This window comes from Siphateles boraxobius, unplaced genomic scaffold (genome assembly GCF_051911475.1).
Source record: "Siphateles boraxobius isolate OS27281-9 unplaced genomic scaffold, OSU_SipBor_1 46, whole genome shotgun sequence".
NCBI lineage: Eukaryota > Metazoa > Chordata > Actinopteri > Cypriniformes > Leuciscidae > Siphateles > Siphateles boraxobius.
In genome coordinates, this window is record NW_027509097.1 from 11,813,710 (window position 1) to 11,841,539 (window position 27,830).

General features: G+C 36.7%; 1 protein-coding gene across 2 annotated transcripts; it reads left to right on the forward strand.

Moving 5' to 3' along the window:
- The first annotated feature begins 720 nt into the window (after positions 1–720).
- On the forward strand, positions 721–27,742 carry ldb3b (LIM domain binding 3b). Of its 2 annotated transcripts, none has more exons than XM_077200820.1 (10): positions 721–860; positions 1,103–1,322; positions 10,302–10,453; positions 17,627–17,702; positions 21,078–21,100; positions 21,694–21,894; positions 23,426–23,455; positions 24,047–24,213; positions 24,385–24,421; positions 27,175–27,742. In XM_077200820.1, exons 2-10 carry the CDS (start codon positions 1,227–1,229, stop codon positions 27,269–27,271), a joined length of 879 nt encoding a protein of 292 aa, XP_077056935.1. In that variant the 5' UTR covers positions 721–860; positions 1,103–1,226; the 3' UTR covers positions 27,272–27,742. The 2 variants fall into 2 exon arrangements, with proteins under 2 accessions (XP_077056935.1, XP_077056936.1); XM_077200821.1 differs by having other exon boundaries at positions 833–970.
- The last annotated feature ends 88 nt before the right edge of the window (positions 27,743–27,830 follow it).

Here is a 27,830-nt window from a genome sequence, read left to right on the forward strand (position 1 = left end):
GAATATGAATGCTAATGGATGTTTTATGCCAGGTATTATGAACCAGAAATGGTCTTATTATTGAGAGTTACCAAGTTTGTAAAACAGTCAGTCAGTGTTGGCATATACTATAGAGATGCGTGAGAATTGCTGTAAACTGAATCATACCTGCTGCAAAATTGTTCAAGACCTGTCTTATAAAACTGCATTTTTTCCCCCAGTGAAAACTCTAAAAATAAATCCAAAATTAATGTTTAATTCCAAATATGTTGAAGATTAGCCGATAGGCTGTCAATTTATTAAATGATAAGCTGTTTTCCCACAAAAGCAGTTCATTCAGCTTCGTTAAGCCTATCCTCCATTGACATCCATTAAAAAACAGCCTCTGGTCTGCTTACCTGTGTACCAATGTGTTATGCCTTTTTTCCCCTTTTTTTTCTAACCTTGAAGGCTTGCCTTAAAGTGGCTTTGATGAAACTCCTTGGTTCACACTCCATTGTGAAGTTTGAAAGAAGAGAAGAGGCTTTTGATGAAAGTTATAATCAGTCCCCTCACCTCAAACAAATCTTACAGTATTTGGATTTACACGCTGACAGCTTTAAAGAGACATTACATCAGACTTAACCACTATGGCTCTTTGTTGTTTATTAGTCGCTTCCCGCTAGCTTAATATTCATGGTGCTCTATGAGTGGACGCCCATAGGAGCAGAGTGGAAAAATGTGTTACCCTAAGAAGAGGCTATATTCGCCATGTGAATCATGGGGGCTTGGCATCCGGGGGTGTCCCCTTACATGCCATATAAGGGCCCGAAGGCTCGAGTGTTATTGCTTTCTGCAGAGAGGATCTATTCTCAGGCTGTTTGTCCAGGCCATCCGAGCAGGCAAGAACTCTCCTCCTTCTGCTTTTAAGACTTTTTTGACTTATTTTGTCAATGTAAACAGGGATGGGATTGAACTATTTGTTATTTTTTAAAGTCTGATTTATTCTGTGGTATGTTTTTGAGTTGTATTGATAGTGCAGATATATTTTCTCACATCCAGTGTGATGGTCGTATACTGGCAAAAGGTAATACAGCTTTTTTTCACTCTATTACATTTCCTGTCTGTTGTTGTTGTGTTTCAGAGGCTCATCGGTGCCTGCCCGTACCCGGGTGTTTGGTCATCCCGACTACAGGGAGAAGAACTGAAAGGAAAGAAAGGACTTTACTGATCTGAGAAGAAGCTTTACGCTTTAAATTCTCTCCGAAATGAGCAATTACACAGTAACCCTGTCAGGACCTGCACCATGGGGCTTCAGGCTGCAGGGAGGCAAAGACTTCAACATGCCCCTGACCATATCCCGGGTGAGACAACAGCTCTTGTAGAAAAAAGAAAAAAACTATTATGCTTTATTTAAACAAATTCCTGCTTTGATAAAATATTTTTTTAAAAAGCTCACAGAGATTATTTTAACTCGATTAAAAAATGAAAATTGCATTTATGTTGGCATTATGTAACAACGTGTTGCATTGGTTATCGTCCAAGCCAAAGCTGGCATTCTCTAACCAGCTATATTGGCCCTTTGGCTTGAGAGAGTGGTGTATTAACAGCTATTATCCAAACACATATCTATGAATGGAAAAATCAGTGGAAAAATCTATGAATAGCATTAGATGAGGCAAGCTTTAAGAAAATGAATCTGTGCATGAGAGGTTAAAAGTGAAAGTTGAGAAGCCTGGATGTACAGTATGCTACTTGTGTAGTTAAATCCCATACACAACCGCTAATGCTAATTCGCCTAATTTGCCTAAAAAACATGCTGGATATTTGTTTATAACACTGATTTAATCGATAAAATGAAATAAAAAGGAGACTTTAAATTTGATCATGTATAGCCCCAGAAGAAAAGTAATTAAAGAGGTAGTTGACCAAAATATTTATTTTTATTTTATTTTATTTTTACCCTAATGTCTTTCCAAACCTCTGTGGTTTTCTTATTTTTTGGAACACAAAAGAAGATATTTTGCAAAATGTCTGTGTTGTTTTGGACCCCGTTATCTTTCATTGTATGGGTGATAGGTCTACCTGTTTTTCAAAGTACCTGCCTTTATATTCTGCAGATGAAAGGGATGATATGAGGGTGAATAAAGGATTAGGCCTATATTATTTTCATATTTGGGTAAACTATCCTTTGAAGTATAAAAGTAATTTGCTTTTGGATGTCTCTCTGTACCATCTGTCATTTATGCTAAGCAGGAGTTGACATCATGTTTCGTGGAAAGACGCGCAAATTCTTGTTGCTCTCCGATGTTGATCCTCCTTTTAGCTTTGGGATTTTTAAAAAACAACGCTGTTTTCCTAGAAGTCATTTCTTGATGGTAAGCTGATTTCCATCTATCGTTTCCTGCAACACGAGTTCTATGAAAAGAACGTTATGAGTGACATTGTGGACATTCATGCACTGCACTAAACAAAGAAGCAAAGTGATTGTCCCACCCAAAATTGATCAATAAGGTGTGCTATTGAAAAAATAGCAACACTTAACATTAAAATTAAATTAAACAAAACACTGAATTGTTAATACAACACATAATAAACAGCCTTGTGTCTATTCACCAAGTGTGCTTATTCCATGGCACCTAGAATCCTCATTGTGTTAGTGTATGGATTCAGTGAAGTTGACATGCTTCACTGAAGGTTTAGAGAGATTATTTTGTTCTAACAGAGAATGAGGTGATTTTCTATCTGCTATGACAAAAAAATCGCTATCGCTGTGTTAACAGTCATAGGTGGTTCAGCCCAGTTTGTTTGTTTCACTCCCTTCTTGACACTTGATTGGCCTTCACCTCAATAAGGGGAGAGTCATTACCTCTGTTTGTCAATGTTGTTGTAGGTCTGACTCCTCATATATTGGCCCCTTGTCTGAAAATAATTACAGACAGGACCATCATACCAAGTAAACATTGTTCGGATTTCATTACTTTTCTAATCAGCATTGTCGGTGGCTCGCGCTTCAACGCTGTAATAAGTGTCAAGTCGTCCATCTGGATATTATAGTCTCTCCTGACCCAGCTGTCACTGAACATGGTAGTAAATTGAAATGTGGAAGGTATATGTGTTTGGATCAAGTCTCAGATGATTGATGGACATTTAACTGCCAGAGGTGACAGTTTATGCATTTCACAATCAAATCTTCCCACATTGTAATAAAAGATCGGCCTCTATCCTAAAGCACAGTAGACAATCTACATTGAATCTTAATCCTGGTCCAAAGACTGATAGAGCTGCTGTCTTCCAGAAAGCAGCCCAGTAATTGCTTTTACTGCTTTTGTACTTGTTGAATTTCTGTAGTCTTTTTAGACAACAAGGGGTATAGAGACGTGATGAAGTTGTGACATTTGAAGACAATGAAGGAGTTGATGATCTAATTTAATACTTTGATTCAGTAAATTATTGCAATCTCATATGTTGTCCTCATACTTGAAAAAAAAAATCCCCAGGGATGTGTGATATTAGTGTCAATAAAGGAGCCGACAAACGGCTCATGCTGGACGGGAGAGTCATTTACAGCAGCTGTTGACAAATGGATTTAGACCTGAGATGCAACCTTTTGAAATAACAAATCACAGACATTCGTTTTTCATGCAAGCTATGATCCAACTTTAATTAAGGTATCCTGGCCCTAGTGTTACAGACATGGATAAATGACAACACTAATATGAAGACCATGCTAAGTGAGTGACAGTAAAATATGAGGTCGTTAATATGGGTGTATTTGTTTATGTGTGTGGGTTGATTTTGATATTGTGGATAGGTGGGAAGAGCTGCCTTATCATTTTCTAACGAAACATTTTAGGCGGATTTTTTAATAAAAAAAAAAACCAATAATAATAATATATAATAATAATTCACTTACATCACTGTCTATTCGCTATTTACCATTTATCTACTTTTCCTCCTTTGTAACAGTATATAAAAAGCTCTGTGGCAGCTAATGATAGCACTGACGACCTGCGGGTGCAATGCCTGACTTATGGTCACTGTTTTTAGCTTAGTACTGAAGGTCAGACCAGTAGAAATACATGTGAGGGCCATAAATGTGAAAAGCACAGAGACAATAGACACATGAGGTCATCATGAATGTAAATACTGATTGGAAAGAGTTGCAGGAAGAAACTTAACCAGATGTGAGTCAGTTCCCTTTAAAACTGTTGAAAATGTAATGGGAGACTGGGGCTAGTTGTCACATTTATTACTTCATTGACTTTCTTCTCATGGTAAATTTATTGTACAAAGTTGATTTTAATATTTAATGGCTTGTTTAGTAAAAATTAAACAATAGAATTATGAATACATTTCATAAAATTACAACATTTAAAACGTGACTACATGCCCTGACTGACAGCTATGAAAAGTTTTCTGAGTACACAGTTCAAATCCTTTCACTATAGTTGTCGTTTCTTTTCTGAATTGGAAACATTTTCATTTAAATTATTCTTGCTTTCATCTTTTTGTCAACCAAAGTATTGCATGAAAAATGCAAAGAGCCGAAACGAGGAACCGCAATTGCAGCAACACGCTCACAGCAATAACTTTAGTAAATTCTGATAAGAGCACACACAAAGTCTACTTGATAATGATGAATTTAAAATTGAGAGATTCTGTCAGAGGCTTTGTAAGCGCCGGACACCTTTGTGGAGCGACACTGCTGATGGCAGAAAACACTAGCACTAAATGTCCTCTCAGAAATAATTTCCATCATTCTATTTTTAAGTCCAGCTTTACAAAGTGCCAATATTATATTCTCTGAAGCACTTCATGAAGTCCATGACAAAGACAGTCTGTGGAGTGATGTAAAATATAAAGTAATTTCACTGCATATGAATCCTTAAGATGCTATCATCCTTAGTGATGTACCCAATTTGTATTTTTCTTCATTCTGTTGTCCTTTCATTCACACATTGTGTCTCCTATGTATTGCAAACGTATATAACTCATAATAAGTCTGTTCAATTTCATTTTGGCAATTGCTTTGTTAGCTCTTCAAGGTCTCTGACCCTGACTGTTCAGTGCTGTATGATGTCAGGCTACATTATGCTGAGGTCAAGGCCTTCTCGACATAAAGGTGGACAGTCAGGGCCTATTATAAACACACACACACACATATATATATATATATATATATATATATATATATATATATGCATGTGTGCTGGAGCTTAGCAACAAAAATGGAAAAGAATACACAGGAAAATGGAAGAACAGCCTTCAGAGCCTTGTAAATACCCACAGGTACCACAGATAGTCCAGATCATCACCCCAACCTTTGCTTTTAGTGAGAACAGTCCAGGAAGTGGAAAAATACCATTAAAGTTGCCATTTACCAAGGGCTGCCTCATAAATCACAATGTCAACAACGACAGGCCCCCATTTCAAAACTAAACAGGTTCTTCGGGCAGACTTCTACTATCAAAGATAAAACAGATGCTGTCACCTATACATACTGGAATACCATATCATTAGAGAGTTGCCATTGGGACTAGAACAGTCCCAATGTATCCAATGTTTTCATATGGATTTCAGCGGGTTGATTTTACTGTCTGTTGAGAGTGTCAGCTTAGCATCTTAAATTAAATGAACAGCTGTATTTCTTTTGTGCCTGTTATGCAGACAAAATGAACCTGTGAGCGAACAGTGATTATTGTTGTCAGTGCATCTCAATTCAATTGAAAAGTGGTTTAAAACGTCCTGAGAAATAAGCTGAAGTATGGACTAATGACTAATGCGATTTTCATTTCTAAAAAGTGTTTTTTAGAGTAATTCATTAAATCATGACTCTGTTAAGACCGGTGGTTTTAGTAAAAGCATGGCAATAGATATACAGGAGATACACGCAGGAGATCCGGGGAAAGATAATAACACAAACACATAATACCAAGACGACACGGAACAATGAAAAGAGGAAACTAAGGGCTTAAATACACAGGGAGTAATCAATGAACAATGACAATGAGAGGGAACACTGGAAAAACAGGAGCAGGGAAAACGAAACCAAAATACACATACAGGGCTCAGGATTAAGCCTGAGTTCAATTAGGACATTTAAGTATTTTATAAACCTGCCTTGAAAAGAACATTGCTGATGTGCATCTTGTGACAAAACAATGGCAGTGACATATTGATATGTCAGTGCAAGTTGCTTTCAGTTAAGAAAGCTCAAACATGTATTTTAGTCTGACTAAGCTTAAGCCTTGGGAAACCGGGGGAAAGAAACAGTTGTAAACAGTATTTGCAGTTACTCACATACTGTTCAACCCTGAAAATGAATTATTGTGGAAAATTGTAAAAAAAAAAAAAAAAAAAAAGTTATATTTGTTAAAACAAAAACATGAAATATGCTAAAACATATTTTCCTGGCTCTCAGAAACTTAGATTCTTTGTCAAATCAGCCCCCTCTGTATGCATGTTTTTTTTTTTTTTGTCTCTCACTGTCATTCACCACAATTCTATGATTGAAGTGTCGGTCAAGCAGCAGTCTTTTGGCAAAAGTAAAATGTGAATCGAGGGAGGAGGATGATTTCTTTTGATCTAGCAGCTCCATGATTGAAGTGTTGGTCAAGCATGCAGTCTGTTGGCTGAAAAGCGTTAGTTTACCCCAAAATTTAAATTTTATCATTAATTACTCACCCTCATGTCGTTCCAAACCAGTCAGACTTTCATTCATCTTCGGAACACAAAGGAAGATTTTTTAGATGAAATCTGAGAGCTTTCTGTCCCTCCATTGGCAGCTACTCAACCACTTTGATGCTTCAAAAAGTTCATAAAGAGATTGTAAAAAACAAAAAATATTAAACAGATTGAACTTAGGCTTTTATTCGCATATAGCCTAAACATTCATGAATGTACACATCAGTTGGAGTAAATGGGAGCTCAAGCATGTTTGTTGAATGTGTGACGCAGTATGTTTGAGCATCTGCTAGAGGTTTGTTCTCACGCGTCAAGCAGGTTCGGTTGAGCTTCTGTTTATGTTCACTGATCAATGTTTATATTGAATAAAAGCCTAAATTTAATCTGTTCATCATAAAAAGCGATCGTGTCTCTTCAGAGAGAATTTGGACTAAACCACTCAATTAATTTGGATAAGTTTAACCAACTCTTTATTAACTTTTTGAACCGTGAAGGTGGTAGTTGTGTAGCTGTCAATTTAGGGACAGAAAGCTCTCAGATTTCTTCAAAAATATCTTCATTTGTGTCCTGAAGATAAGCGAAAGTCTGACGGGTTTGGAATGAGGGTGAGAAAATTGATGACAGAATTTTCACGAATGTGAAGAGAAGTAGGGGATGGAGAGTTTTTTTTTAAATCTAGCTTGTAGTATCCTGACCAGTGATGCATGCAGCGGGATTTAATGACATAATAGCCAAGGAGAAATATATCTCTCAACAGTAAAGTCAGGGAAGCCATTAAATACAAGCGTAAAAATGCAGTGTGTGAACGCCAAATGGATGTGAATCATTTCCAGTTTATTATTATGTAAATTATATAGTAGCCTAATATTTCTCATTTCCTTGCTGATTTTGAGTTAAGAGCTAAATTGTGTCCCAGACTTTTTCTAACTCCTGTCCACCTAAAACAAGAAGTGCATTACAGATTCCAGTTATTTACAGGTAAATCACATGATCAAGTGCTCTTCATGCACCTACAAAAGTTTTAAGTTGCTTGGCAGTTTGGTATTTACTAGTAGAACATTACATAAAGGAGAGCTCTCTCAGAAACATGTACATGTGTGCGCGTTGAGTAATGGCAGCAGGTGGGACAGAAGGGTTTGTGGCCGGGCCCCAGAATACAGGGTCAAATTGAGGGAGGCAGGGGCGTCATCAACAACCTTTATTTTTAACATTTTAATGAGGTGCCTGAAAGAATAGAACCTGACTTATTTCAAATATGGGATTTCAGTCTTCTTCCCCTTGGTTTCTGAGCTTTTTCAAACCAGTCCATGTTTTTATTTTCCACTGCACTGCTTTTTAAATGTTTTTCATCCTTTTTTCTACTGCAGTTAGTCCCAGTTCTTCAGTTTGATTGACCAAGCAGTGTTCCAATAGTGCCTATTTATACTTAGTCTTTCTGCTACATTGTTACACCAGTAGGTGATGACTGATCACTGATTCAATCAAAATAATGAATCATTCAGGAACAAAAACATTATTAGTAAGTTATTGGTGATCAGTTTAGACACTACTGCCAATTTTTTTTGTCCATATCCAAAATGATCACGCTAAATATCAAATCTTTATTTCTTTTAAGTTTAAAGACAGATTTTTTGCTACTAAGTAAAAGTTGTAAACCAGACGCCTTTATCATCAGAACATTTGAAAACCTCAGAAAAACCCTTGCCAAACAGGTGAACATTTACATATGACATGTTTTGTCTCTTTGAAATGTATATTGAGTTGAATGACAGTAGCAGTAGTTTGAGTTGGGATGGAGATGTAAATGTGTGTTCATTAACAAACACAGTACCATCTGTAAAACTTTAACAATTTTGTTTTTATAGGGTAAAATTTAAAGGGTACAATTTGGTCTTCCATAGTATTTGGATCATGTTTCAAAATATTTCTATTTGTTGTGAAACAAAACCTAATAACTTTTAGTATAGCCTAGGCCTAATACAAATGCACAAAAGATTGACATTGCAACATTGAGAGAAGCGAGTAAATCCACTCACTCTAAGTTCACGCTGCGGTGCATTTTTAGCCACGCTGATGATAATAACTGTTCACTGTGGTGCTCGGTTTAAATGAGCAAATATGTTTCATTCCAGTTTTGGCGCGTTTGCTGTTTAATGTTTCTCATACGCAACAGTCAGAAATGGCGTTTATCAGTCCAAAAGTCTGAAAAAGTCATGCTTAGCATTATTGGTATAGTGTATAAACATTCTTTTTTTAATATCACGATAATAAATCAAAATATCACGATAATAATCATTATTGTTTTATCACCCATCCCTACACACGAGTGGCACTTTTTAAGACGTGTATTAAATAAAAAACAAAAAACAAAAAAAAAACATTATACGCAGCATTCTTTACATTGCAACCCGTCAATTAAATAGATTCAAAAGAGCATTTTGTGTGAAAGCTGACTTAACATGTTTCAAATTGTCTACCATGCAAGATAAACTGGAAATTAAGCATAAAAGCGAACATTCCAGATCCATTTGTCATTGCTCTGAAGGAGCAAGGAGTTATTGTAATTATTTAGTGCATATTACAAGCGTGTGCAGCTGTATTGCAAAAGGGATCATTACTCAGAGCTTTTTAGTATGGTAAATGGTGTGGCCAAAATATTGAAACAGTCATGTGGTTTTCTTCAGAAGATCTTCAGAAGTCATGGATCATGTGATTTTGGCTTAAAAATTAATCAAGCTACGTATCAGTGCTTTCATGTGAAATGTGTTGTTTTTGTTTTCTTTTGATTTTTATTTTGACAAAGATTCTGAGCTTCGGTGTCGAACATAACATCACTACATATCACTTCTATGGCCCATGTCCCACTGTCATTCTCATCACTTAAAGACATTTGCTAAGATGTATGTAGATACAAAAGCTAAGCTGCAAATGGATTCTCTATAAGGAGACATTGTTTGTGTCGCCATGTACTCATCTGCTCAGATTCAGCTGCTGCACTTGACAAAGACAAATTATTAATTAAATGTGACCGATGTACCAAGCAAATGTATGTGCTGTAGCAAGCAAAAAGTGTGAAGATGAATTTGATAGTAATTGTGAATAAAAAAATTGTAAAAAAGATTTCTATAGTCATGAGAATTTTACATTGGATTTTTTTTGTGTGTATAAAATTCAATCTGTGGATTCATTTGTAATGAGGCAAGGCAAGACAAGGCAATTTTATTTATATAGCACATTTCATACACAATGGTAATTCAAAGTGCTTTACATAGAAGAAATTAAAATAATCAAAAGAAATCAGAATAATTAAAACAGTTTAGAGTAAAAGATAAAATACAGAAATAATCAAAAGAAATCAGAATAATTAAAAACATAAAATAGAATACAGTACAAACAGTCGGACGAACAGTGGCACAGTGCTCATTCAGTAAATGCACAGCTAAACAGATGTGTTTTGAGTCTGGATTTGAATGTGACTACTGTAGGAGCACATCTGATCTCTTCTGGAAGCTGGTTCCAGCTGCGGCTGGCATAGTAGCTAAAAGCGGACTCGCCATGCTTAGAGTGAACCTTTGGTATTTCTAGCTGATGCAATCCTAATGATCTGAGTGATCATTTAATTAATTATTTAATTAATTTCTGGTGTCTTTCCACAGATCACACCAGGGAGCAAGGCAGCAAACGGAAACCTCAATCAGGGTGACAACATTACTGCAATAGATGGAGTTAGCACTGAAGGCATGACCCATCTGGATGCCCAAAACAAGATAAAGGCAGCCACCACAAAACTCATCCTCACCATGCAGAGGTAAACCTCAACAGTGATGTGTTCAGAGAACAACTTGAACATCTTTTGATTCTTTTCATGTTTCTGAACACTCCTTTTATTGCCTCCAAACTAAACGTCTCGGGTTATTTGACTATAACCCTGTTCCCTGAAAAAGCGTGAACGAGATGCTGCGCGAACAGCGAAATGGGGAAGAACGTCTTTATTTGACCAGTTGTGAACACGTGTGTCAATCAAGCCAAAGAGTTTGGCTTAAATAACCTCTGATGATGACGTCATCGGAATGCTCACGTCAGAGGCTTTAAATAGACGTGTGACAGGTGTGCTCATCAGGTCATTTTATCTGAAGAATGTCCTGAACATGCCCTCAGTGCGGCAATGAAGCTCAGCATCTCGTTCTCGCTTTTTCAGGGAACAGGGTTACAGTCAAGTAACCCGAGACGTTCCCTTTCAAAGGCTTCACTCAATGCTGCGCGAACAGTGCTATGGGGAACGAGAATACCAACGCAGCCGCACCGGAAGTGTCTAGACCCCTCAAGGTTGTGTAGTGTGTGCGCACAAACGCCAAGAAGGGCCTCAGACATGAGCTTGTGATGTCGACTCAAAGACGTGAGAGCCCGGAGTAACACGGATATCCAAACTATAGAACCAGCCTGCCGCATCACACACTTGCTGCAAGGGGGCACCTCTTGCTAAAGCCCTGGAGTATGCAACTCCTCTGGTAGCTTGACCACTCGTCTCGTAGGCTAGAGCAATAGCATCCCTCACCCAATGTGACATAGTTTACTCTGTGGCGGCCGTCCTTGTTACACCCATGAAAATATGCGCCCTTGAGGTTGATCCTGACAAACCAGTCTCTGTGTTGAATTTGAGACAATCATTTTGATTGTCAACATTTTGAATTTGAATTTGAAGAAGACTAGACTAGAAGGCTACATGGGGGCATCAAGGAGAAAAACTTTATCTCTCTCCTTGATGCCAGTGAGGTTCAGCCACAGATGAGAGAGGTTCGCTGCCAGGGGAGAGATAGCCCTCGAGCTTATAACTTTATTAAGCAATAACTTTATCACTCAAAACCATAGTCGTAGATTTCGGTGGGGACGGTGGGTACGCGTCCCCAACAGATTTCGTCATGAGTCATTTTGTACCCACCACTTTTTGAAACATTGAGGCACGGATGTACTTAATACAAATAAATAAAACATCTCCAGTTAACTAGCAGAACATTAATTTAATTCGCTATTAAATAAGAGATCTAGCACTAAAATGTGTTGTTTTGAAATCAAGCTGAGCGCGCCTTGCCGCTGCTATCAGTTGCCTGGATACAGTGTTATCTCGCACAGACTTCACTCGGACGCGTGCTTCAATCTATCGCTGTTGCGAAGACTCTCTACTCATTCCGGTGAAATCACAAAATAAAACGCACACAAAAAGTGTCCCTGCTTGATATAGACTGTAACCACTGATGAACATATTCAGTTTTGATGAGAGAAAAAAACTATACGAGTGCGGTTTAGAACCCGTAACCTCTTGTAACCTTTCTCAACACAGCCATTTCAATCTCAAACGTTCCCCGTACGGGCCACCATATGTAACATTCAGCCAATTAAGTTGAGATTACAAAAGTAAAATGGGGTCAGATTTTACTGTGTGCGGACTTTGGTGTTAAAAGAATGAGACAAAACTGAGGTTAAAGTGTATAAGAATGGTGTATTTACAATCTTCACAAGAGACTTAAAAACAACTCAATAAAATCAGGGAAACTCAGGCTGTTAAAAGCATAGAGTCCATACGAATCCTTGTGTGTTGAAATGTCCCAATGTGAGTGTCCACCAGTGTATATACAGTCCAAAAAAAGTGATGATCTAAAAGCTTGATTTGTTGTCTGAAAAGGTGAGTCCGCAAGTGGAAACTCCTGACTCCAGAAAAGTGAATGGTATCCGTTAAGAACCCTGTTTGTTTGCCATTCTGCTCTCTTTATACAAGTGTAGTTCCTCTTCCTGTCATGTGATCCCTCACATGACAGGCCAACCATACATTTCTTAAAGACATACACACTTAAAATGTTAAGAGCAATAAAATGGACTAAGAAAACATGTAAACCAATTAAAACTCTATTATACATACAATAATTGTCCTGAATAGAGCAGTAAACATGTCTCTTATGTGACAGTGTCACACTCTGATACGCTTGGCAAAAGATCTACCACTAGACCATTAAGAACTCAAACTAATTTTGCGGATCGATGGATTTATCTACGGGTTGAGCAGAGAGGCTGCACTGTTTGACAAGTTTGTACCCAGCACTTTTGAAAATGCACTTCTGAATGCATCTCTGCCCCCAGCACTTTTCAAACCAAACTGACGCCCGTGCTCAAAACTCATCTTTGATCCCCAAAATTACATATTTAAATGTTTATTCCTTGAAAAATTCCTTGTCAAAAACAGGATCTGGTATTACAATTCGAATTTGAATTAAAGGTAGCAGAATTGCAATTCAATAGAAATTCAAAGAAATTCATATACATATTTTAAATGAAGTGTTTAACAATGAAGCTTAACAGTATATGTCAGACATGATTGCATTACATATTCTATAAATGATATTAGTTTGAACTACTTGTACAGATTACATTAACAGGAAATGTTTTTCCCCAGCAATGAATGTTAAAAGCTCTAGTCACAGAACAAATAATTAAGTTTGATTTATTGTAATTGTAATTTTGTGGAACAAGATGGAACATGACTCCATTTCCCAGAATTACTTTAGTAAATCTTAAAAAAAAAAAAAAATTGAGGTGGACATTTGTTTATATATATATATATATATATATATATATATATATATATATATATATATATATACAGGTGAAACTCAAAAAATTTGAATATCGTGCAAAAGTTCATGTATTTCAGTAATTCAAATTAATAGGTGAAACTATTAGGTGAAATATATTTAGTATAACTATATACATATGGATGATTATACTTATGGATGATTATACTTTTCAAAGGGCCGACATTTCTGCATTTAAATACTTTTTTTATTGATTTCATGTAATATTCAAATTTTCTGAGATTTTGAATTTGGGGTTTTCATAAGCTGTAAGCCATAATCATCAAAATTATAACTTTTGCAGGATATTCTAATTTCGAGTTTCACCTGTATATATATACAGGTCCTTCTCAAAAAATTAGCATATTGTGATAAAGTTCATTATTTTCCATAATGTAATGATAAAAATTAAACTTTCATATATTTTAGATTCATTGCACACCAAATGAAATATTTCTGGTCTTTTATTGTTTTAATACGGATGATTTTGGCATACAGCTCATGAAAACCCAAAATTCCTATCTCAAAAAATTAGCATATTTCATCCGACCCGACCAATAAAATAAGTGTTTTTAATACAAAAAAAGTCAACCTTCAAATAATTATGTTCAGTTATGCACTCAATACTTGGTCGGGAATCCTTTTGCAGAAATGACTGCTTCAATGCGGCGTGGCATGGAGGCAATCACCCTGTGGCACTGCTGAGGTGTTATGGAGGCCCAGGATGCTTCGATAGCGGCCTTAAGCTCATCCAGAGTGTTGGGTCTTGCGTCTCTCAACTTTCTCTTCACAATATCCCACAGATTCTCTATGGGGTTCAGGTCAGGAGAGTTGGCAGGCCAATTGAGCACAGTAATACCATGGTCAGTAAATCACTTACCAGTGGTTTTGGCACTGTGAGCAGGTGCCAGGTCGTGCTGAAAAATGAAATCAGATGGAAGCATGAAGTGCTCCAAAATCTCCTGATAGCTAGCTGCATTGACCCTGCCCTTGATAAAACACAGTGGACCAACACCAGCAGCTGACATGGCACCGCAGACCATCACTGACTATGGGTACTTGACACTGGACTTCAGGCATTTCCTTCTCCCCAGTCTTCCTCCAGACTCTGGCACCTTGATTTCAGAATGACATGCAAAATTTGCTTTCATCCGAAAAAAGTACTTTGGACCACTGAGCAACAGTCCAGTGCTGCTTCTCTGTAGCCCAGGTCAGGCGCTTCTGCCGCTGTTTCTGGTTCAAAAGTGGCTTGACCTGGGGAATGTGGCACCTGTAGCCCATTTCCTGCACACGCCTGTGCACGGTGGCTCTGGATGTTTCTACTCCTGACTCAGTCCACTGCTTCCGCAGGTCCCCCAAGGTCTGGATTCGGTCCTTCTCCACAATCTTCCTCAGGGTCCGGTCACCTCTTCTCGTTGTGCAGCGTTTTTTGCCACACTTTTTCCTTCCCACAGACTTCCCACTGTGGTGCCTTGATACAGCACTCTGGGAACAGCCTATTTGTTCAGAAATTTCTTTCTGTGTCTTACCCTCTTGCTTGAGGGTGTCAATGATGGCCTTCCGGACAGCAGTCAGGTCGGCAGTCTTACCCATGATTGCGGTTTTGAGTAATGAAACAGGCTGGGAGTTTTTAAAAGCCTCAGGAATCTTTTGCAGGTGTTTAGAGTTAATTAGTCGATTCAGATGATTAGGTTAATAGCTCGTTTAGAGACCCTTTTCATGATATGCTAATTTTTTGAGATAGGAATTTTGGGTTTTCATGAGCTGTATACCAAAATCATCCGTATTAAAACAATAAAAGACCAGAAATATTTCAGTTGGTGTGCAATGAATCTAAAATATATGAAAGTTTAATTTTTATCATTACATTATGGAAAATAATGAACTTTATCACAATATGCTAATTTTTTGAGAAGGACCTGTGTATATATATATATATATATATATATATATATATATATATATATATATATATATATATATATATTAGAACAAAATGTATGCAGGGTTGAGGAGTGACTAGTTGCGTATAATGAAATTATGTTATTAAATTACAAAATGTAATTTTATTTTGTTTTATTACTGAGGTAAAATGTGTAATTCAATTAGTTACTAATCAAATGAAAAGGAAATTGCTTTACATTGATAAAGTAATCCAAACAAAATAATCCAAACCACATTTATAATGGGTAACTTATAACAGTAAGCAATTACATTTCCAAAGTAACCTTCCTAACACTAAATGTATGTGAGATTCAACACATTCTTTCTGTTGTGTGACTGTGTGGAATTTCTTTGAATTGCCATGAATTTAATTCCACTTCCTGTCGTTTCTAATTCAAATTCAAATTCAACTTTATGAATTGAATGGAGGCCAATTCTGAAAACCAAGTTTGTTGAGACAGTCTTTGGTTCACTGCAGTTTTAAAAGCCAAATAACAGTTCTCTGCAATTAAACAGCTCGTTCATGATGAATATAAACAGTTGAGCTGACACAAACTACAAGTGATGGTTAGCATACAAATATACAGACAAGACAATAGAATTAAAAAATGTGCCTGTGATAAACCACCTGGGTCTTATGGAGCCCTTCAGGTTGCCAGAATGCATAAATTAAAGGCACTGATGTTTATGAGGTAGGGGAAATTACATTTGGAAGACTTTCAACCTTTTTAATAGAGTTTATTAATTTAGTATAGACACCCCAAAGCCTCTATCTGAAAAAAAGATTAAGTCCTTTCATGTGGCGGCCTGCACTACAGCAAAGCGAGGAAATGTTACTCACAAAGATACCTTGGCTACCCTGTGACATTTCTTAATGCTGGCTCTAGTGTTCACTTTTGTAAGCTACTCTTCCTCTTTATCCATCTTTCAGCTATGAGTGATCCTCAGAAACCCGATTCTCCTTAGTTATTGACAGCCTATACATTTATTGGTTGGAGGAGGGTGGAAGTTGCTTTCATATGCATGCAGATATTAGATATCAGTATTGTTGTATGTTATATGATAAATATAGCCATTAGCTGCATTTTATTTGATTTGGTAGATTTAACAGATTTATCATTGACAGATTTATGTAATTTTGCACCATCTTTCCTTGCTCCTCCCCAATTAAAAGCATCTCAGGAGGAATGACAGGGTGCACATGTATTTTCCCTGTACTTCATTTGATGATGGATTCCAAAAAATGTCTTATGCATAGTGACTTCGTGAGCTTAGAATTATACAGTTCTATCTCCGTTTAGGGTAGTTCTGAGATATTGAGCATCAAAGTTTTTAAATCCCTGCTGTTTTGTGAGATGGAACCTTTTTATTTTAATAATAACTACTAACAAAATATTTTTTTTTACAAAAATAACACCACACAAACATTAATAAACACCTAATGGATAAGATTATGTCAAAAACTCAATTTCGACCGAGTGGAGATAGAAGTGGAGATAGAAGTGGAGATAGAACCATATAATTCTAAGCTCACGACTTGTGAAAATCCCCCAGTGTTACTGCATACAGCAATGCTGCTGTTGTTTGACAAGAGCACTTACAGTGAGGTCACTCAATCAGTGCTCTTTCTTATTGTTTAAGGATTTTAATTTTCAAGACCCCAGACATAGTACTTTCATTGGTTTAAGCATTTTTTCGTATTGGTTTATCATTAACTCAACAAAACTGGAACGTGACATGATATCAGTTCCTGACCACATTGATTATAGCCCTCGTGTCTCTGATTTTAGGAAAATTGTGTCTTTGAGAGATAGTATTTGTGAAGTGATGTGCTGCTGCTCAATGTGATTCATGATCAATTAAGTGTTGTTCTTTTTTTCTTTTACATTTCTGCCAAATACACAACCATTACAATTTTGGGGATCTATAAGATTCCCAAGAAAAAAAGAAAAAAAATTCAGAAATCATTCAAATATGCTTGAATGTTGCTTGAATTCATATGCTTGAATTCAATGTTGAAACAGATGTGCTCTCTTAATACCAAACATTTTTTTTCAGCATTCTTTGATGAACAGAAAGTTTAAAATAACAGTAGGCCAATTTATTTGAAATAGAAATTTTTTGTACCAATCTAAATGTCTTTGTCACTTTTTTCTTCTTACTGACCCCAAATTCAGGTAAGAGACATAATAGCTTTTACTGTAAAGGAGTAGAATAATAAATCGGTGTGGAAACCACTTTTAATGATAAGCTACTTATCCTGATGTTTCCAATAAATCTGTAAATCATAAAAAAGGTTATTTTGCCCAAATCTTCTTAAATATAATTCTGACTATACGTATAAGTAAAATGACATTGAAAGCCTGATGTTTTGCATTATTGACCTTTGCTTTTGAACTCTGTACTCTTCCCAGGTCGAGACGTCCTGCTCCTGTACCCACAGCCACTCCAAGAATGGACTCACCCATGCCAGTTATCCCTCACCAGAAGGTAAAGTCTAGTTCTATCCATCTGAAATGTTCCTCCTTATGCCGAGCATGTTACACTGATTGGTTTATGTCTGATAGGTGTACAAGTGTATAAAGAAATGGCTCGCATAACCAAAAATGATAATTGAGTTCCCTTTAAAATGTTTGTCCCCTCCAATAAAAAGGTCAGTGTGTTGGAGTCGTATCTTACACCACACTGACCTTTTTATTGGAGGGGACAAAAATTTTGAAGGGAACTCAATGATAGTTTTTGGTTATAGGCAAACCATTTCTTTATAATCCTCTTAATCAGTCATGGGAGTTTCCAAGCCATATCATAGAGAGGGGAAAAAGAGGAGGGACTGTGAAAACAAACATTCTCTGTTAAGCTGACACTTAACTCCCTCTACAGGCATTTGTTGGTCAAGCAAGAATAAGCACATCACATGAAATCCTCATTAGTTTCCCACTGGTCCAATTTTCATTGGCAGTGTTGTTGCTAGATGAATTCTGTTTGATGTTTTTGTGAGCTTCTTCATGCCTCATTTGCCTCTTTCCTAAACATCTCTTTTTTCTGTACCTTGCCATTCTGGGCTAATGGTTGATTTGTTGGTCTGATCTAATGGTTTATTTTATGCTAAGGAAACCACGGACACTGAGGAAGGAGAAGATGATGAGAAACCTGTCAAAAAATATGGCATCCTCTTGGCCAAAAAACCTTCCAAAAAGTCTCTAATCCCAAACACTGAGATGCAACCTCAGGAGAATGTAATTCATTCTAAAAGTCCTGTCCCTACTTATTTGTCATTCGGCCAAGGGGCAAAAAACACCCCAAACCAAAGGGGACAGTATAATTCTCCCATAGGCCTGTATTCAGCAGAAACTTTAAGGGAAATGGTCATGCAGCAAGACAGTCAAAATGGCCTACAATTGTTGGGGTAGGTAACATAATAGCTAACCCACAAATCTGTATCTTCATGAGCAATTCCACCAAATCTGCTTTAACAAACTAGATGCTAGTACTCACTTTTTCATTGACGGGTCACTAAGGCTTTGGCTAGCCTTACCTGTATCCCTGCAGTATTTTTAACAAAACTGTGGCAAAGAGTACTCAGAACATTCCGTCCTTACCTCTGCACATTCTGCCCTGCATGCAGCGGATCAGCTGGGAATGTTGTTGGCAGCAGGCGAACCAGTGGTCCATTCAGGCACACCTGACTCCCGGGCTGCAACATGAGCAGGGCCTGGCCGAGTCATATCTGTATCTAAGAAAGTTAGCTGTTTCCAAATGACAACATACAACGGTTATTTTAGTCGTGTCAGAACTACATCTCCTGCGATTAGAGGACTGCCAAGCTTGAAGTTGGCTTATAAATGATGCCAACATATTAAAAATGGGGCTCTCACCTTCTTTTAATATGTTGGCATCATGTAATAGCTTCACAAGTCTCCTAAATCTTCTCTGTCCAAAAACATGTGCGCAAATTCACACAGGACCTAAGCATTGAGCCAAAATTGAACATGGGTGCAAATGTGTTTGGCTCTTTTAATGTGCTTAGAATGTCACAGCTCCTGTAACAGTATATACCAAATGAAGTCCTATACCGAAATGATTCCGTCACGCATCGTCTATTTGCAGCTCATAGGAACAAAAATCCCGCTATGCAACATCACGTGCGCAGCTGAGCAGAGCATGTGTGTCCATTGACTGTTCATTTCATTACTCGAGTGGTCTGATACTGTACGCTACACTCTAAACTTTGATTCTTATTGTCATGCATCTAGCAATACACTTATTTGAGTTTTGATTGGTTCAGTGCTATTTTAGTTTTATATACTATTATAGTATTTGTGAGAATTTTGACTTTTGTTATGCGCTTTTGTCATTTTTATTGATTTTCTTTATATTTCTATTAATCTTTGATTTATTTTTATTTTAGTTTTAATTTGAGTAATTTTAACTTTATTTTTGTGTTGGTTACAATATTAGACAATATAAGACAATATTTCTAATTTTCATGTAGCCTACATTTTTTAAGCTTAAAGGGGCAATTTGTAAGAATTCTCATGTATTAATTGCTTTTTTATTGGCAATGTGTGAACAGCTTTTGGTGAATAAAAAACGAGACCTTCCCCGACTTCCTAGGTTGTCTATAATTTTTATGTGAAGGTCACTTTTTGCCGGGAAAATCAAAAGGATGTGATGTTTATGCATGCTCCCGGGAGCCTATCTTCAATACAATGATACATGTAACGAATGCTTATACAATGTTAAAGGATAATGCCGAAAGAGCTACTCTGTTCAGTGTGTCAGTGTGGTGTGCAAAGAATAGAAATTAATTCAAAACACATAACCAGATCTATAGGTACAGTCTATAGTCTCAAATAAACTTTATAATTAAACTATCATAATTTTTATTTTAATAAGCCTACCTCATCTGTCAACATAATTTCGGTGAATTGCAGAGCTGGTGCAAACATATCCACATCGCTATGATCAGACGCTTTCTTAACTGCTGCTTTCTCACCACTGTCGTTTTTGATGTGTGTTTATTTAGTTATTGATAGGAAAGTGTGCAGCACATGTATGTTTACATATTTATCTAAACGTTGCTCTCAGCAGTGTGCACGGCATCGAAATGTTTGTTAAAAGTATTTAGCTGCAAAGGTTTTCATTTACTTACCCACAGGTCATTCCAAACCTGTATGTCTTTCTTTCTTCTGCAGAAAACAAAAGAAGATATTTTAAAGAATGTTGAAAAACTGTTTTGTCCATACAATGAATGTCAGGGATATTTGGACCCGTTCATTATTAGTTTCACTTTCATGGACTTTTAGTTTGTATTCATCAGTCACATGCGTTCTCTTTCTTTGTTTCCCACAACTTTCCATGGGCACTAACATTCATCTCAGCTGCTCATCATTTAGTTCGTCACCACTGTATATATAACTTCCTCCTTGTTCACTCTTCAATGGTCTGTTATTATTTGTGTTAGTGCACGCTGTTATGCCTGCTGACTTCTAGTTTAATAAAACTTTGTTTATGTTTTATAATCCTGTCATCCGTCTTCATTTTCTTCAGACCATCTTGTGACAATGAAAGTCTTTCATTGTGACAAAAAAAGTCTTATTTTGTGTTCCACAGAAGATGACTTGTGGGTGAAATACGATGACAGAATTATTTTTTTTTTTTTTTTACTGTCATCAATATATTAAAATTTTTGAAGTTCAAAGTGAAGTAGTTTGTATTATCTGTTAATGTTGGGTTTTCCCTGCTAGTTTACATATACGTAGATCTATTATCATGTAGCATACTGCCAAATTAAGGCTAACACTGCCTCTTTTGTCTGTCTTTTCTTCTTTTCTTTTTTGTCTATATTCATCTATGTCATCCCAGGTCATTGCCAACACAGCTGCCAAGTCAGTAACAGATTTTGAATACAAAATCTCCAGAGTTGCGTGTGAATCTGTGTGCTCTGAAGCATGGCCACATGTAGTACCATGGCTGTGGTTTGCATGCTTACATTTTCAACTCCTGAATGTTCGAAAGCTATTTTGAACAATTTGACATTTCAGACATGATGAAATTTTTAATACTTTTGAGTGAAGTATTTAAACTGGATAAATCTATAGTTGGATTTTGGTTAAAGTTGTATTGGTCAATGCATCTTTGCATGATGTTTTGAAATATCATACTGGGAACTATTGCATGTCTTTTACATTTTGGATTCAAAGCCCAGATGCATTTGTTGTACAGGATATTGTGCTTTCAGACATTGTATTTTATAAAACAAGAAATTAACAGCTGGTGTAAACAATTCAAACTAGGTAGAAAACTGTAGTATCGTAAAACTCAATGCTGTTTAATGATACAGATGTATTAAGTAAGGTAAGTCAAGCATACATTGTTCTCACTGTCTCTCTGTTTTCACTCATATTTCTGGCTCCGCACAATCATCCACTCTCCTCTAAACTATCGAACCCTGGACATTCCCTCACCTGAACTCTTACAGCCAAGAATATGTTCCCAGCTTTAACCCCATTGCACTGAAAGACTCAGCTTTGTCTACTCACAAGCCTATTGAGGTGAAGGGTCCTGGTGGGAAGGCTACTATCATCCATGCCCAGTACAACACTCCTATTAGTATGTACTCTCAGGATGCTATTATGGATGCCATTGCTGGTCAGGCCCAAGCCAGAGGAAATGAGATGAGGTAGGTCTCTTGTCATATCCAGCACTTTACATTTTACTACACTGATGCTTAAGAAAGTGATACAGAGGCCCCAAAATGAACATTTAAGCCACACTACATGAATGTCATTGCATTAGAAACAATAACAACCGTGAAGCAATGATATTTTTAAAGGAATAGTTCACTTATAATGGAAATTCTGTCATTATTTGCTAACTTTCATGAACACACTTTTCAATATAATGAAAGTGAATGACAACTTGGACATCAGGAAAAATAAGTAGCTTACCATTAAAAGTGGTTTACACAACTTTCCACATCTTCTGAAGTCATATGATAGTTTTGTATATTTAGCAGTGTTCTGTTCAGTGTCAAATCGTTCTTTGAGTCTGATCTTTTCCATGAATTGCTTGATCCAGTACACAAAAATGGACTGGGATGTGTTTTTCTCAAAATGCCACGAGCCTTAATATATCATTTGATAATTGGTGGTTTCTATGATCTACTAAAGTGCACAATGCTTTTGAGATGGCTAAGCGATTTATTCATGATCCGGTTCCAAAAGTTAAATGGCCCATTTTTTAATGCCCCATTCTTTAACACACGCAAGAACTTAAACTTAAAGGACGCCTCCATAGAGGGCTACAGCGATAAAAAAAATGTGTTGCCCCTAATTTTTGTAGTTAGCATCACCCTAGTTCCCTCAACAAAAAGTCAGTAGGATTTTTCCATTGGCTTTTGGATTATTGCCAAACATAAGCTCTGTGACCTACACCATGCTCGCATGAATTCAAAATCACCACCATCAAGCTACCGACACATTTTTCAACCAAAAAGTTTGAGTTAGAAGAGTTTGCAAGATTATAAACACGAGGATGTGAAAGCGGACTAGTGAGTAGATAACTTTACCTGTTTGCCGCGATGATGTTTAATGTCCCAGACCATATAGTCCCATTTAGCCACAAGAAAAGTAAAAGCGTTGGAAAAAAAATCACAAGGCGGTATTACTGATTTATTTTATGTTGTAGAATGTGAAAAAATCTTGATGTTCACCACAGACCTTTTTTCAGGCATTTAACCAAAAACCCAATTGATTCAGAACGATGGAACGATTCTAATTCGTTTTAGGGTTTTGGCTTACATATGTCATCCCTGCAGCACTCTTGACATAAGAAAGAATATTCTTGCAATTTATTATGAGATGTTAGTAAAAGTAAATGTATTTCCCTTAATTCCGCATCTATATTTACTGTGTACTGTTTTTGATTAGTGTCTATAGAACTTGCTTTAGTTTGCAGTGTTTATAACAGTAAGAGCTCAGTATCGGTCATCTACTCTGGGCTGATTTCAGGCTTCCACAAGGTCTTGTATATCAACTTCATCTGTGCTTTTCCTCCCTCTTCTGCTTGTAATTATGTCACTCCATCCACAACCAATCACCCAACCATACCTCATCACTCATCCTCGCATCACCCCTCCACCATTCCCCTCCCTCCATGTGACACGACTCTGTCTTGCTCCCTCCCATCCCGGTTCATCATGTGATTGACAGTGGTGATGACGCCGCCGGATCTCCCTTGGCGTAAGTAGCCAACAGTCTATTCAGATCCATCACAGCTGCATTGACTCATCTCACGTTATATTCTCTGTTAAAGGCCGATTGCATAAACACTGAAGTGGACTTTTTTGGTAATTTTTAAATTACCATGTTACAGTGTTGGGAATATGTAAGTAAAGTAAATGGAGCTCAATAAAGAAAAATAAATAATCTTGTATTAAAACCGAATGAAGACAAAACCTAAAAGCAATGTTCTGAGTATATCTGCCAAAACATCAAGAATTGCGTAACATCTAACATTTTAATTGTTCTCCTAATTTTAATTGTTCTCCCCTTCTCCTAATATGGGAACTCTGCATACAGTTATATCCTAACTCATTCTTGAGTCACTTCCTCCATCACAGATCTCGCACTAAGATGGAACTGTAATTAAAATGCACATCTTCACAAGAAGCATAATGTAAAAAAAGTTTGTCAGCAAATACTGCCCTTTTATTATGCTTATTGGAACTGCAATTATGTAATGATTTGTAATTATTTGATGTTTCCGAATTCAGAGAACACAGATGAACAACTGATCTTATTTTTTCCCCTTTTCTCTCTGTTTGGGAGTAGCACACTTCCTATTAAAGACCCTCTTGTGGACAGTGCTTCTCCAGTGTACCAGGCCGTGCTCAAACCTGACGATAAGGATCCGGAGATGTCTGAGTGGGCCCGTCGCGCCGCCAACCTGCAGTCCAAGTCCTTCCGCATCCTTGCTCATATCACAGGGACGGAGTATTGTGAGTACAACCTTTCTTCTTCACATTACTATGTGGACTGGAACTGAAAAGGCTGACATGCTTTAGACGCACTGACATAAGATGACAGCTAGTGTTTATGTGATAAAAATCACTTTATTTTGGCGACTTGGCCTGTAAAGGATGACTCAATTTTTATTTTGTATGCCACAGTGCAAGATCCAGATGAAGAGGCTCTTAGAAAATCAAGGTAATCCATTTTGTCTACATTTGTTTTGCTGTCTTCCCCCTTCAAAAGAAATAAACTTTAGCATACTTTTAAAAAGAGAGCGTATTAAGAAAAATATATAGGCCTTATGCGGCAGAGAAAAAAGTGCAGCCATCTTTAGAATTCTGTGTTTGAACTTCCATTTTTGCGGTAGCTCTGTATATATCTATGGCATCGCTGTCGAAGAGTAATTAGAAAGTTATCATAAGCATTGTAATGTTTGAAACGGATGTCATAACAAATGTCAGTAGACCGGGATGATTTTAAAACAAGCGGTTCATTAATTAATCCATACGATCTTAATGTAGCCTAAGGAAATACAAACCGGAAGTCAGAACATAACCTGTCCAATGCCAAAAAGGGGGCGGGGCTACATAAGGTCTATACTTTGAAAGAATATACTTAAAGCTGCAGTAGGGAGTTTTGAGAAAATGTTGACTTAGCCTGAAAATTTGAAGAAGCACAACTTACAGGTCCAACCCCCTTGCTCTCTGCTGCACTACAGCCCTCCCTCCACATGAACGCGCAGGCTAGTAAGCAGGACCACCGATGACGGGGGATTATAAACAGTTATGGAACATTCACTAATAGGGATGAAAACATCAACAATATGCTTTACATTGATTATGGCCTGCCCATACTTTGTCTACAAACTTGGTCCTCAAATCATTATGTATTTTGCAATACATGTAACTTTATAAGGTTGCACTCTTTCTAGAAGTTATAAATAGCTACTAAGATAACGTTAAAGGATTAGTTCACTTTTAAAAAAAACTTTTCCTGATAATTTACTCACCCCCATGTCATCCAGAATGTCCATGTCTTTCTTTCTTCAGTCGAAAAGAAATTAAGGTTTTTGATGAAAACATTCCAGGCTTTTTCTCCATATAATGGACTTCAATAGGACACTAACGTTTCAAGGACCAAATGACAGTTTCAGCGCAGCTTCAAAGGGCTTTAAACGATACCAGATAAATAAGGGTCTTATCTAGCGAAACGATCGGTCATTTCAAAAATAAATAAAAAACTATAAGCACATATGCTCGCCTTGCTCTGTTCTGTGATGCACGTTCGTGATCCTGTTCGAACTCGTTCATCCAAATGAACGAATCTTTTTTCGAGTCATTTCGTTCGTTGAATGAACGAAATGACTCCGAAAAAGACTCGTTCAAAATGAACGAATCTTTTTTCGAGTCATTTCGTTCCTTGACTGAACGAAATGACTCGAAAAAAGATTCGTTCATTTGGATGAACGAGTTCGAACAGGAGAGTCACGAACGACGGTATGCGCTCGCGCTGTGCAAGAGAGGGGTGATCAGCGCGTACACGAGCGTGATTGACACTGCTAAGACATTCCTCCTGACTCTGATTGGTTGTTTCTGACCGGGAGCGGTGTATTTCTGCTAATGGCAATAGGAGCACAGGGAGGAGCCAGAGGAGCTTGATTTTTTTCACAGATTATATGTCTCATATTCTACTTTCAGGACATAATGACAGTTTTAGCAAATATTTGTTTACAAAAGCTACCTACTGGAGCTTTAAGTGCTAAGTAAATGTAAATGTTTTCGGACACTTTATTGTCATGATATTTACAAATAAATTAAAATATATTAAAGTTAAAACTTATATTTGGCTAAATTGTGTTCCAAATATTTATGACATATCAGTAGGATTTCAGTACAATAAACATTTAGATTTTAGTTTTTCAAAGAAAGTGTTTGTTTTATCTTTCTGAAGATGAGAAGCACGAAATGGTGGAATGTCTTGCAAAAGGCATGAAAACAACTAATATTTTGTGAAAACTGTAAGGAGATTATCAAATTATCAAAATATTTGGGAGTGATTTACAGCACGGAAGGACTTGAAAGTTTCTGTCAGACAAATTCATTGTATTAAAAGGGCAGCTATTTAAAAAAAAAAACGGAACTGTTGATCAGCAAACAGGTATCTTTGAAGCTGCTGGCGTCTCTGGAGTATCAAGAATCTCTCCATGCAGGCTGGCATTTCAGCCACCCCTTACCAAAGCTCACAAAGAGAAATGTGAGCTTTTTATAAAGAGAGACTTTTTATAGCTGTCCTTTTAATGCAATTAATTTGAAAATATATAAAATATTAGTGTCTTTTGCAAGACATTGCACCATTTCATGGTTTTCATCTTCAGAAAGATTTTTCGCCCTCCCCTTATTGCGTAACTATTTTACAAACCTGTCTGAGATTAATACCTAAAAATAATAAAAATAAAACAAACTCTTTCTTTGAAAAACTAAAATTTGAATCTTTATCCTGAAATCCTACTAATATGTCACTTGCATAATAATTTGGAACACAGTGCAGATGCAATTCGATTACCTTAAAAGTGCTTATTAACCCAGTTAAGTAGGACCTTGGTACAAATTTAATTATTTCTATAAACATAATTATTTCTATTGTTTTTCTGTTGAAAAGTGTACTGCCAAATCTACTGACAAGCATTTATGGTATAACTAAAATATACTTTAATGTAGTTTCTTCTGAAATCTGTATGTCATGTATCAAAATATATTTAAAAATATAAAGATAATATAAAATATAAGTTTCAATTTAGCATATAAAAATATATTAACTTTTAACCCAATATGAAATAACAAATTACAGTTAAACTTATAGTACTTTACATGTACATTGACACAAATTTTATGGTTGGACCATATAATGCCCCTTTGTCTAAGTATAATTTTTTTATTTTTTTTTTACAGGGAGAAATTTGAATCCGAGGTAAAAGGCCCACGATTTGCCAAACTGAAAAACTGGCACCACGGCCTATCTGCACAGATCCTTAACATCCAGGGGTAAATGCCCCCTGATGTTGCTGGATAGAATTTGATGCAACAATCAACAAAGAAACCAGAAGACTATGTAAAGTGAGGCTGCAATAGGGATGGAGGAGTAGTCTAGTGACTGGAATGTGAGTTAGAGTTATAAACTTGGCTGTAAGTGATCACACAAAGCTCTTGTGTTTGATGTTCATATGTCTCTGTAACTTTCAGTCACTGAAACATATAGTGCATAGTGCTCAGTTGTCATTTTCTTTTTCCTTTTATGTTTCTCTTTTTTTCTCTTTTTGGCTGCTCTGTTTATCCTAAATTATTGCTGAATAATGAATTGCCTTTATGAATTGCTGATGTACAAAAAAAAAACCCTGAGAGAAATTATAAAATAATGTACCACATCCACTGCAATACTCCAAAGCACATATTGTAATACAAACCATGTACTATTGTTAATGTGAATAAACCATTATTACTTTGAAAAGAAATAAACAAAGGTTTCAGTGTGACTTGTTATTTACAAAGTCTTCTTATGATTGGATTAACTATTTTGGGTGTACTAAGTTCTTTGTAAGGTAAAGCGT